Raw genomic sequence first — 13,038 nt, forward strand, 5'->3', positions numbered from 1 at the left:
GGGCATTATTCAGAAATGGTACCGTGAATGCAAACTTTTTCTTATCTTGAGGTTGAAGGGGAATAGTGTAAAAACAGTCTTTCAAATCTACGATGGCGACCTGGTAACCCGCAGGTATTAAGTTAGGATTAGGTAGTCCACATTGCAAGGGGCCCATGGGTTCAATAATTTTATTTACTTCCCTCAAATCATGTAAGAGTCGCCATTTCCCTGTTTTTTTCTTTATCACAAAAACAGGGATATTGTAAGGGCTAGAGGAAAATTCCAAGTGTCCAGCTTGCACCTGCTCCTTTACCAGGTGCAGCAGAGCCTCTAATTTGTCTTTTGGCAAAGGCCATTGCTCTACCCAAATGGGTTCTTCAGTTTTCCAGGTGAGGGCCAATGCTCGGTGCGGGGAAGCTACTCCCGCATGTTGATCCGAGTTCCCAGCTGTTGCAGGAGGTCGCGTCCCCATAGGTTAAAAGGGAGCGTTATTATGACCGGTTGAAAGTGAGCTATAACTGGACCGGCTTGACTTGCTCTCACCACCAACCACTCAGTGCTCTGGCTAGAAGATTGTTCCCCACCCACTCCCCAAATAGAGGGGACGGGCTCCTTAGGCCACTGAGACGGCCATTCCTTTACCGTAATGACCGACACATCTGCCCCAGTGTCCAACAACCCTTCTAGGCAGTGCCCATGAATCCAAAACTTACGAGTTGGCTTTCCACTGGCAATGTTCGTCTGGACCAGCGCAACCTGTGGGGACAACTGGGGTGAGGTTCCGTACGCTTAGGCAATGAGCCCACGAATCTCCCTGCTTAAGGGTCAGCGGCATGTGCCCCCAAACCTGAAGCATGATAGATGTCTGGGGAATGTAGTCAAGCAATTCCGGGACCACAAAAATCCCTTGGGGGCTCGCTGCTTGCGTTGGTAAAATAAGCAGTGGCTCAGGACCCTCAAAGGGAGTCGCTGGCAATGTGGGAACAAGTATAATTTCCCCTGGGAACACTGAGGTGGCATTCTTTTGAAGCACAAGCGCGACAGCACATCCGGGTGTTGACAATGATTCCTCTTTCTTTATTCCGGGGCCTGAGGAAGGCCCGCTCCCCGGTTTCCCGGGGAGGTCTCTGTTCCTACAGGGTTAGTACGGCATTGGTTAGCCCAATGGTAGCCCTTACTACATCTGGGACACTTCTTCGAGGGGCGACCAGCATTCTTCTGGTTCGATCCAGATTTATGTGCTCCTCCGCCTGGCGCTCGGCACGCAGCACGGAAGTGGCCAGGCTTCTGGCAGTTGTAGCAGTTCCCCGTGGGCTTATTGGATTGTTTCAAAGCCATAGCTAACAGGCCCATATCGTACGATTTTGAGCCGATTTCAGCACAAGCCTGAATCATGTCTGCCAGGGAATAAGTCTGACGGTGGATAACTCCCTGCAAGGCCTTTTTGCTGTCCGCGTTGGCATTCTCAAATGCCAATTTTTGCAGCAGCTCTCCCTGAGCCTCTACATTGTCCAACTGCCGAGCGATCGCAACCTTCAGACGGTTCACAAAGCTTGTGTACGGCTCTGAGGGTCCTTGCTTGATTACTGCAAAGGAGCGAGCCGGGGTGCCAGCCGAGGGCACCCTGCGGAGTGCTCGGAGGACACACATTCCAACCGCCTTAATGTGTCCATCAGGCAACTGGCATTGCATGGCCAGAGGCTCGAACTGCCCAGAACCATAAACCTGCTCTGCTGTAATCTGCGCTGTGGCGCCCAAACGGGCTGCCTGCTGGTATTCGCTATCCCACACCACATACTGTGAAGGCGTTAAAATCATACGAAACAATGCCTTCCAGTCGTGCGGGGTCATGAGGTATCCATTGTTAAGACTTTCCAAAATGCCCTGGACAAAGGTAGACTGGAGTCCTGAGTCCTTCACGGCTCGATTTAACTCCCGGAGGACCGAATACGGAAGTGGTTCCCAGTCCACTTGGGCGTTTCCTTGGCCGTCTACCGGACCTCGCGTCACTGGGAATAGAGCTGGGTTCTCTCCAGCCCATTCTTCCCCATCTACCAGGATTTGTCCGGACTTTTTGGCATGATGGAGTCCCTCCATAACAACCCCTTGAAAGCCCAGATTCTCCTTAAGAGCCCTGGCGTTCGGGGGCCCCGAGGCCGTCGGCGTGACGGCGGGCAGCAACACAGGGTATGGAGGGGGCGCGGCATCCACAACTTCAGATTTCAGGAGCACAGGCTCCCCACCGAAAAAAGCCGCGACTGCTTCCAGCACCTTTCTGCTGGAAGGAGCAGGAGGTGCTGGATTGGAGCTTGTGGCTCCGCCTGCAGCTCGGTCCCTATCTTTCTCCAATGTTCTGCTTTCAATGTCCCTTTGTACGGAGACCAAGGGCATTGACAATCGACCTCCCGTAAGAGATCAGCGAGATCGTGCACAGGCACCACCTCCCCGGAATGTTGCCGGATAATTTTTTGCAATTCTTCCGCATGCTGTTTCTGATCAACAGAAAGACTAGAGCCCATACTTACGAGGGAGCCGAAGCTGAGTGCACTAAGAAGACTGTTCCAGTCGCGTAAGCAGGGTGCTGAGGGATCTGGATCACGTCGGGGTCACCAGATGAGGGAACAAACAAGGCGGAAACGGTGTCAATGCAGGACCTCCTGAACATCAGAAGGGTGCGTTTATTTATAGAGAACAAAAGAGGTGGTGCAAATGTATAGGGAGAGAGCGTGGAAAGAGCGGATTGGTTCTATTTTGCCGCAGCATGGGAGGAGTGCTTATCAGGGTGCGACTGCCACATTCTAGTATGGTATGCCAGTCCTGGGTGGGGTGTTTACCCTTATCAGCCTACAAGAGTTGCTGGTTTGGGGGGTTGCTAGTTGCTGTGAGACTGCTCCCCCTGCTGTTTCCATTCCAAATGTGTCTTGCCTGAATGGAGGCATTTTGCTGCTCTTGAGCAGCTAGTCTGGAAAGCGCCCTGAAGGCCTCCAAGGAAGATAACCCTCTTATATCCATGGGGAATGTGTTCCATAATCCAGGGGTAACAACTGAGAAGGCTAGATCCCAGGTCGTACCAGATGGACCCCTCCTGATGATCTGAGTGAGTGGTGGGGATCTTGTAGAGACATATCCCATCTACCTCCTCTCAGTCTTCTCGTCACCCACTTTCAAACAAGCCTCTTCCCCTTCACAGCTCCAGAGAGGTAGTGCCTAGAAACCCCTCCTCAGCTCTGGAACGATGCTCTTCCACCCACTCGCCACCTCAGAACCCTTGCACCATGCTTGGCTGTCACAAGGCAGGACATTTTTCTAGGCATTCACCCCTACATGCATTTTGGAGTTAAATGCAGCTTTTTCTCTTCTGGAGAGTGTTTCTCATTCAAGATGCCTTAGGACAAGGGTGGGCAAACTTGGTGCTCCAGCTGTTGCCACACTATGGCTGTCAAGTTGTGGCTGGGGATGATGGGAGTTGTAGTTTCAACAGCTAGAGAGTTGAGATAGAGATGCAGGGGTGTAGAAGGGCCTCTGTCCAGTTCAATATTCCTCTCCACTACAACTTTTAAGAAGAGAGAGCTCTAAACACCAAGACTGAGCCAGTTGGATTGTGGCCAGTATCTCTCCCTGCAAAGCCTTTTCCCAGCTGTGTGGCACCATGAAGGGTTGTGCCAGCTCTTCCACCTGTTACAGCTTACATGATATCAGCTAAACTTGTAGTCATAACTGGGCTACAGCTTTCACAGGTCCCCCTTTCTTCCAGGAACCCCAGGAATTGGAGTTTTGCTGGACCCCTGGGCTTCTCTATACCCTGCAACTTTTCAGAACCTTGATTTCCATGATCCTTGGTGCAAACCATGACCCCACCAAATGGCATGAAGGGGTAGCTGTCCTAAGTGGGATCAATCCGGGGCATTTCCAGATTGAGAAATACTCTATTTTAACACCAGTTCTTACCACGTTTCTACCCTGCATTCAGCTATCCTTGGCCATCCCACAGTTTCAGAGTGTCATCTGAGAATTGTCTGAAAAGTCTTGATTCTCATCACAGATGACGTTGCAAAAGTTACATGATGGCCAAGGTGTCATTTGGATGCCAAGCAGAAAAGCAGCAAGAGCTTTTTAAAAAGTGGACTGTTTGGAAACCCCCTTAAAGCCCTAATGCCGCTCCGATGCAATCATTCTAAGCCCCTAAAATACACACACCTTTGAAGTATTCCTAGTTCTCATATAGGAGGGAATGCTTCTTAAGACACAAGTGCTTTCCAAATGCACTAACATTTTTAGTTAATTGCAATCAACTAAAAGGTTCCTCAAAGCTTTTGATGCATGTGATCTGAGGACATCACCTTGGATCCCAGCTTAGGGATCAGGTTACCCAGGTTAGGGGCAGAGCAAACCCATTATTTATTTATTTATTTGATTTCTTCTTCCAAAAAGGGCTCAGGGCGGTTTCTGGCAGCATCTCCAAGAAAGGTCTGAGAGAGCATTTTGCCGCTTCTATCCCCTCATGAATTCAGGCTGTTCACTATGAGAGTAAAGCAACACTTAGTTTATTTTGTTTTCCCCACACAAAATACTTTTAGTATTATAGCATTCCCAACATGGCTTTCTACAGACAAGGAGGTCATCAATTCCAGCACGACACCCCAGGTTGTGGCCAGTCACGCCTTCCAGAGCCATCTGCAAAGAGATCAAGGAGATGGCATATTTCATTCTGCGAGTTGCAGCAGGCCTCTCAAAGGGACGCTGAGCTACTGAGACAACCTTCTCAACAAGTAAATAGTTGCTTGTTGTGTGCACAATCTCCCACTTTCCCCTCATGTAAAGATGGCTGCAAATACACCCCATTTGACCAGAGGCAAGAGGGGGACCAGAGAGTACACCCTGGGGAAGCAAAGCCTCCAAGTCATGATTAACTCCTCACATTCGTTGAAGCTCTGGATTTAGAGTGCTTAAACTCACTCAACATTTCTGGGTTCTGAAGTGCTGCTATTGTAGGGGGAAGCCTTCAAAAGAAAGGTGCACACTTGAGATTCCATACTGGGGCTTTGTTTTTTTTGTTAAAGTTGTAGCCAGATTATTTGGAGAAATCTGGATTGAGTATATTGAGATGGAGTGCCAAGGAGTGTGCAGCCCCACTGGGAAGCACTTCTATAGAAGCTTCCATGGGATGGGACCATAGTTTGGCAATACAGCACTTGATCTGCATGGAAGAGATCTTGGATTCTTTTCCTGGGCTAGAAGTTTCACACCCAGCTTTTAGTTTGCATCTCCTCCAAAATGCACAGGGTGCGTTCACATATCTGCCAAATTCTAAAGTCCCTGCAAGCTATTGGGGAGTACGGCACACACAATTTGGGCTTTTCGTCACATGTTTGAATGTAGGCTGATCTATATCTGGGGTAAAAAAAATCCACTTTCTGTGTTGGTCTTTTGGGGCAACTTTGAACTCTCAGTAAAGCCTTGCAGAAAATCCTCTGTAAAGCCTGATGTCTGGGAAAGAACACAGGAAGCTGACATATACTGAATCAGACCATTGGTCTATCGAGCTCAGTATTGTTTTCACAGATTGGCAGCGGCTTCTCTAAGGTCGCAGGCAGGAATCTTTCTCAGACTTTTCTTGGAGATGCTGCCAGGGAGGGAACATGAAACCTTCTGCTCTTCCCAGAGCGGCTCCATCCCCTGAAGGGAATATCTTACAAATAGCTCACACTTCTAGTTTCCCATTCATATGCAACCAGGGTGGACCCTGCTTAGCTAAGGGGGAAAGTCATGCTTGCTATCACAAGACCAGCTCTCCTAGTCAAGAGGTAAAGTGTGTCGTCAAGTCAATTTCAACTCCAGGCGCCCACAGAGCCCTGTGATTTTCTTTGATAGAATACAGAAGGGGTTTCCCATCGCCTTCTCTTGCGCAGTATGAGATGATGCCTTTCAGCATCTTTCTACATCACTGCTGCCCAATATAGTAGCAGCGGGGATTTGAACTGGCAAGTCAAGCATTTCCCTGCTGTGCCACTTAAGGCTAGGCCTCATCTAGGGTTTCAGAACCCAGCCTGAAACCTTGGAAAGCTGTTGCTTTCCAATTGTGTAGATTCAGAAGGCAGCAGCTTTCTATGATTAGCAAGATGGAGCAGTCCAAGAATACAGTATGCTCTTGCACAGCTCCCAGTCCAATTGTCTCAATGAGGCCTTTGAAGAACCTCCTAGCAGAAGATGCACCTCAAGTCTTCATGTTCCTCATTTGCTTTATTGCTCAGAGTATACAGTATTGTGTGTAGTTTAGGCAGAGAATTTTTGAGAAAGTTTCAAGCATTTTAAACTAATTATCCATGTAAGCAACCACAAGTGCTTACCTGTAGCTTGCCAATCTCTGAGATGGGTATGGCCACTGGATACCAGTCCATGCCTTGATCCTCCTTCATAGACCAGACTTTGTGCCATTCAGAGGAATTCAGGAGTTTTATGTAGATGTTGATTTTGTCTATTAGAAAATAGAATTGACACGTGTCCACATGTGCACTATTAGATGGGGAGTCCTTTAGGGACAGGGAGCCATCCCTGCTGAGCTGCCTGGCTAGACTTCTCCTAGAACTATTCTGTATTATCAGTAGGTTCAAAATGCTGCCACCACCACCCCTTTTGTTGACAGAAACTCTGGGCCTGGGGTGGGATAACCCAGAAAGAAAAAGACTTAATTTGGTGTTTTCCCCAAGTTAAAAACCAACACTGAGAGGCTTTTAAAAAGAAAATCAGTTTTATTCGTTACTACAGACTGCTTCTGTCTGAGGTTCTCTCAGCTTTTAGTTACATTTAAGAATACTTAGTAGGGTTACAAAAATAGGTTGCCTTAATGTATGCTTAAGGTGTTTATAGAGTCTTTTGCAACACCCTAGGTAGGATGGGCGTGGGCTAGTGTTCCTTATTTTAATTATGTTACAGGTAAACAATGATAGAACAGTATCAGGAATATGCAAAAGCACACACCAAAGAAACAGAAATTCTACTACAAACTCTTAAACCACTTTCTCCTGCCCTAAACCTCTGAAGCCACTAGCCTTGGCTTCACCAAACTCCTGTTGAGAATTCTAGCTTCCTGACCTATCTTTCAAGAATCTGCAGAGTTATTATCCTGCAGCCAATCTCCATGACCACATATCCTCCTGTGCACCTCCCACCTAGCTTCTCTTCTAACAAAGAACTCTTCTTCCTGCCAACAGCTCTCTAGGTCCCAGACCCACCTGGTATGCTGACTGGCTGAGCTTCACTTCCAGTTAACTCTTTAGAGGGAGGGGAGGCTGATCACTACAGCACCTTATTCCATGCCCAATGACTGAATAGAACTTCTGTACCAGACAAAAATCCAGTATAGGGGTGACAACTGGGATTCTGCAAGGAATGGCAAGCAGGGGAGGAAGCATGGAGTGAACTAGGTCTGCTACCCTTCCTTCTCTGCAAAGTGTGTTGGGGGGCAGGAAGAGCTAAGCTTCTCCCCACAAGGTGGAAGCAGCTTCCTGGCAGAGACACAAAAGGCTCACACTAGATTGTAGCTTGATTTTACCAAATAGGAAGCAAACTGTTTGCCCTCGGCCCCTTCCCATAGGTCCAGGGCTCGCATCTATACATATGCAGCTTATCAAGGGATAGCTTCTTTTCTGGAATGGGGAGAAGAATGTTGTTCTCTAATACACTGTCAATTTTCTACAGAGGTAGGCAGTACATTTTAAAAATATAAGACACAGTGGCTCACAACCTTAAAATTATGCAGTCAGCCACAGTACTAATCAAAGACACTGCAAAAAGAGCAGGGGAAGAAAGCATCAAGTATACAAAAGTTTTCCAGGTGATGGGAAGCAGAAAAAGGGTTCCTTCATCATCTAAAAACTCTGGTGATGGATTCTTATCTAGCAGGAGGAATTGTTTCTGATTAGAGGGTAGCCAGGTTATCAAATACCCACAGTCCCTTTCACACAGAAGCCACTTACCTGCGACAGAGCCCATTGTTCTGTACCAGAACTTCAGACACCGAGTGCCATGTAGGACGGGGCTGATCAGAATTGCCTTTTTACTAGGAACTTGGATTGTCGGAGACTTCAGGGAGATGTAGCCACCTGGTGAAGAGGACAAGATCATGGTTGGTTTGATACCACTGCCATCCTTTCACAAGGTTAGGAGGAGAGCTGGTCTTGTGGTAGCAAGCATGACTTGTCCCCTTAGCTAAGCAGGGTCTGGCCTGGTTTCATATGAAAGGGAGACTAGAAGTGTGAGCACTGGAAGAGAGTCCCCTCGGGATGGAGCCGCTCTGGGAAGAGTATTTAGGTTCCAAGTTCCCTCCCTGGCAGCATCTCCAATATAGGGCTGAGAGAGACTCCTGCCTGAAACCTTGGAGAAGCTGCTGCTAGTCTGTGAAGACAATACTGAGCTAGATAGACCAATGGTCCAACTCAGTATATGGCAGTTTCCTATGTGTCTAGAGCTGAGGTTGGGAAGCCCCAGGGTTGAATTTGCCTCTCTTATGAGCTCATTAGAAATCCTTGGGCAGCCAACAAGTTTTCAACTTACCCATGAAAATATAGGACAAGTGTATTGGGCTGTTTCACACAACTCTAGTTAGGGTAAGAGATGCATCCTACTCAAGTTTGGGAGCTGCGCACCCTCCCATTTTCCAATGGTGAGAAAGCAGCAAGTGGGGGGAGGAAGTGATAGCCTGCTAAGCAGCAGCTGGATTGGAGGGCTCTTTAATAAGGGAGGACAAAACCACAACCCAGTTGCTGGGTTAGTAGATGATCACTTCCTGCTCCCCACCTTGCTTTGCTCATAGGCAATCAAAACAGGAGCACCCACAGCTCCCTAACTTGGGTAGGGTGTGTCTCCTACCCTAATTAGAATGGAGGACTGCCCTATTAAGTATTTTGAGAGATTTCCACAGGAGCTGGCGGCCCCACCATGAGGCAGAGCGAAGCACTTGCATCTCTGGTGGCAAGCTTTGGGCATTACTGAGAGAGAGAGAGAATGAAAATGAACCCAACCACTCTCCTCTAGCAAGTCACACACACCCGCCCCAGAGAAGGAGTTTCACAAAAGCCACTCACCAGAGGCCCTGCAAGGCATTCCTGCAATATCTTGATCATCCACAGACTGCTCTTGCTCTTTCTCAAGGATCCAGTCCAGGTCATCTTCCTTACTCTGCTCCCAGCCACACAAGTCTTGCTCAAAGGAACAGAAGAGGGGCTGTGCTGCCTTCATTGTTCTTCGAGGGGCCGGCAGGTCATTTCCTGCCATTTCCACTGCAGAAGGCAACTTCCTACAAAGATGTGGCAATTCAATGTTTGAAGCAGACATCCCTACAGCTTTTTCAGGCTTGTGCCCATTCCCAAGAGCCGCTGCCGCCGCCATCATGGTTCTGAGGACATGTTTCTTCAGGAATGCTTTTGTCTTCACAGAACCAGCCACTGTTGGTTTACTGGGATTTAGACACCTGCAATTCAGCCCCAGTGGCTCACAATTGCAGTCCTCCTCTTGTGGCAACGCCAGTACCAAGGTTCTTGCCATTATCTCTGGCAGAGACCTCTTGTCAATATAATGAAGGAAATTGGGGTTGACGACAGAGGGACCACCATCTTGCTCTGGTTTCCCTTCCATCATGCTCCTCACAGTGATTTCTCCTCCATTCACTACAGTTTGCATTTCAGAGGCTTGTCTGGATCGTAGAGTTTCCTTTGTAGAATGGCGACCAGCAGGCCCCTTTCTATAGTTTAGAAGTGTGGGAGATTCTGGGGTGGTCAGGGGCACGGCTGTCCCTTCATTAATGCCATGAATCAAGGCCATTGGCTGTGCTTCAGATAAGGGAGAAGTGGTGTCCCTACTTTTTTCAAGTGCATCTTTCCAGCCTTGGGTTGTGGCCCATTTAATCCCATGGTAAGACTTTTCTGTTGCATTTGCTGGCTCAGACAGTCTCCCTTCTGCAAAAGGGCTTGTTATTTCTCTAGAGGAGCCTTTTCTTTCAGTGGCAGATTCCAAATATTTTACAGGTGGCCCCCCATCATTTGGTACAGATTCTGATCCTGTTCCTCCTAAACGAAGAGAACGTCGGGGTTCTTGCACTCCCTGCAGAGTTGGGTTGCCAAAAGCCAAGGTGGTGGAGAAGTGGGAAGAACCAGCACTGGTAGTTTTAGCAGTTCCTTGATCACTTGCTATAGTACTCTCTGGAGTCCTTTTATGTGGCTTTGTAAGTTCACTCATTACTGCCAATGAAGTCTCTTCCAGAGGTTGTGGGTAATGGCCCATTCCATTTTCCTCTCTTCGATTTTTGGTGTCTCTCCTCCAGCTGGGAGAAGTACTTGTTTCTGGGACAGACAATACCTTCTCACTCTTTTTTGGGAGAGAGCTCCCTTTTGAGACAGAGCTGTGTCCTTTGGTTTCTGCACCTGACTTGGATTCCTGAGTAGCCTCATTTTCCAACGGTATGTCCAAGGAAGCTGGCCTCTTGGTAGCATGCTTCATGTATGAAGAGCCAGCCACTCTCCCTCTGCATTGGCTTTGAGAGGGTACTGTTCTCAGCCCAGTAGAATTCTTGGCTTGGCCATGACCACCATCTCCTGTTCCAGCAATACTAGTTCCAACTGAGTGGGGAGGAGGAGGTTGTTCCTGTTGTCTGGTTTCTGCCATACCACACTCAGGGTTTCTGAGAATTTGGCTCCCAAGTGATGCCGTGGGCAGTACTTGCCACAGAGATGCTCTTTTGTGGGTCTTGGCTTCTTTGGGGAGTTCAGTTCCTGCAGGCCTTTTGCCTCCAGGTTCTTCCTCATGGCCAACACTAGCCTTCTGCCCACGAGACAGGCTTTCCATAGTTGCTGCTTCTGTGGCATGCTTTAGTGATTCTTCAGCATGCACCCTTGCAGTCCATCCTGCAGCATGGGCACTAGAGCTATAGCCTTCCATGTTTCTTGGTTGCAGTGATGAAGCTGTGTGTCTCCTCTGAGCTGCCCTAGAGCTTGGAGACCAAGAGAGTTTCAGTGGAGAGGTCTCCTCTGTAGAATGCATGGCTTGCTCCATTTCAGTTGCTAGTAAAGCCTGTTCTTCCTGCACAGGAGCTTGGCTGGGCAGCTCCGTGTTTGCCCCTCCCCCAGTTTCAGACATGGGCCATGCGGTTCCTTCCAGGTGCCCCCTTTCAGTCTGGAGTTCAAGCTGGACCGGTGGGATTCCCACCACTGTTTCGGCAGCTGCACTTCTAGGTGTCTCATGGGACCTCAGGAGGGGCCATGTCTCGTGCATCACCTGCTCAGTCTCAGAGACTGGTCCCAAAGGTGTATGTGCCAACGCTCCCTGTCTGTAGCCCTTTCTTGTCTGATGAGTGAGGGGCAGAGGAAAGATTGTGCCCACTTCTATGGAAGTGGACCCCATTGGACTGCTCTCAGAGAAAGGTTCCTTTTGTCTTGAATCAGCCGAATCACCTGCAGTTGTTGCCCAAGGGGATGGCTCTCCAGTAGGGGCCCTGAGCCTATCAAGATGTTGACTTTGAGCCCGTGAACTTCCAAGGCCTCGATCCCCATCAGTAGGAAGCATCCCATATTCTCGTTCCTGTGCCACGGAGGGTTTCCTACTATGGGAGGCCAGTGTGAAAGCTGGCTCAGTAGCCTCCTTGTTGTAGAAGCCTTTTTCTTCCTTTCCCACTATTCCACGGTGGCTGCTGATAGTGAAGAGTGCCTGGCTTCTTGCTTCACTGTCTGGGGGATTGGAAGAAGCTCCAGCATTTGGGACTACTGTACTTCCAGGGGCTCTCCGAGAGGGTGTCATGTAGGAAGAGCTCACTGCTTTATCTCGTATGCCTTCCACAGAGTACATATCCTGAAGGTGGCCAGTTTTGCTTCTAGAGTGACTTGTGGCTGGATGGAAGAGATCCATACCTTCTTTGGTTTGGTTTTCCACCACAGTGAAAGGTCCCCCCTTGATTGAGCTGGGCGTGCCATTTTCAGACTCATCGATTCCTGTCTCCATAGGGGAAGGTAGTTCTGTGATCTGCCCCACATCCATGGCTCTTGATCCAGAAAGGAGAGTGCTCTGCACCAGCCTATCAAGCCTTCTTGCAGCTCCCTTGCCGAGGCTAAACGGAGGCACTGTGCTTTTGGTACGAGTGTAAGCTGCAAGTGCAATTCCTGGATTAGCTCTTGTTCCTTCAATGGGACTTTGCCCACTTTGTGTGTAGCTTGGAGACTGGATTCTCAGCACTCCAGAGCCACGGGTTGGGTTCTGCAGAGCTTGCGGCTCACTGCTCTTCTGGGCAGCAGTGCTGGCTGTCATTTTAGTCTCCATTTCCAAGAGCCGGGTGTTATGTGGCAGTCCTTCCGACATCAAAAGGTATGCTTTTCTCTGAGCCCCTGGAGACACTGTACTTGGGTTACGCGAACTCTGTCAGATATTCCCCTTGGGGGACGATGGAGCTGCTCTGGGAAGAGCATCTAGGTTCCAAGTTCCCTCCCTGACAGCATCTCCAAGATAGGGCTGAGAGAGATTCCTGCCTGCAACCTTGGAAAAGTCATTGCCAGTCTGAAGACAATCCTGAGCTAGATAGACCAATGGTTTGACTCAGTATATGGCAGATTCCTATGTTCCTAAGGGTGGGAGCAGTATTCACTATCCTGCTAAGATCTAAACACAGCTGAGCCCAGCTTACAAGGGCTGACTATTGCAACTGTATTTGTAGACACCCGGTTCTGAATGTGCAGCGTCACTTTCCCAGTCTAGAAGTTTGGGTTGGAGAAAGTTCCAGCCAAGATACTGTAGTACCTGGATAAAGACTTGCTTACCTGCTATAGTGCATGATAGATGAGCAGTCATAGGCAACCAACATGTTGGTATTCCAAGACTTCATGAAGTTTGTTTCACATCCTAAAGAAAAGAAAAAAAGATACAGCATACACCCCTGAGGGAATTGGGCACAAGTGTGCGATATTTGTGAATGAATGAAGAGCTTTATCATGATCATTGATCAGTTGTACATACAAAAACTACATTCTGATAATTCAATCATATAAAGCACACCAACATAGAAGCCCCATGTAGCGG

The 13,038-nt window shown here is 48.6% G+C and overlaps 1 protein-coding gene across 2 annotated transcripts; it reads right to left on the reverse strand.

Annotated features, from left to right (window-relative positions):
• Positions 1–4,510: 4,510 nt before the first annotated feature.
• LOC128333608 (MAM and LDL-receptor class A domain-containing protein 2-like) lies at positions 4,511–9,636 on the reverse strand. 2 transcript variants are annotated; one of them, XM_053269235.1, is made up of 4 exons: positions 9,066–9,636; positions 7,959–8,084; positions 6,330–6,457; positions 4,511–4,656 (listed from the first exon to the last, which is right to left on the reverse strand). In XM_053269235.1, the coding sequence occupies exons 1-4, from the start codon at positions 9,616–9,618 to the stop codon at positions 4,522–4,524; spliced, it is 942 nt and encodes a 313-aa protein (XP_053125210.1). In that variant the 5' UTR covers positions 9,619–9,636; the 3' UTR covers positions 4,511–4,521. The 2 variants fall into 2 exon arrangements, with proteins under 2 accessions (XP_053125210.1, XP_053125211.1); XM_053269236.1 differs by lacking the exon at positions 7,959–8,084.
• Positions 9,637–13,038: the final 3,402 nt, after the last annotated feature.

Source organism: Hemicordylus capensis, chromosome 8 (genome assembly GCF_027244095.1).
Source record: "Hemicordylus capensis ecotype Gifberg chromosome 8, rHemCap1.1.pri, whole genome shotgun sequence".
Classification (NCBI taxonomy): domain Eukaryota; kingdom Metazoa; phylum Chordata; class Lepidosauria; order Squamata; family Cordylidae; genus Hemicordylus; species Hemicordylus capensis.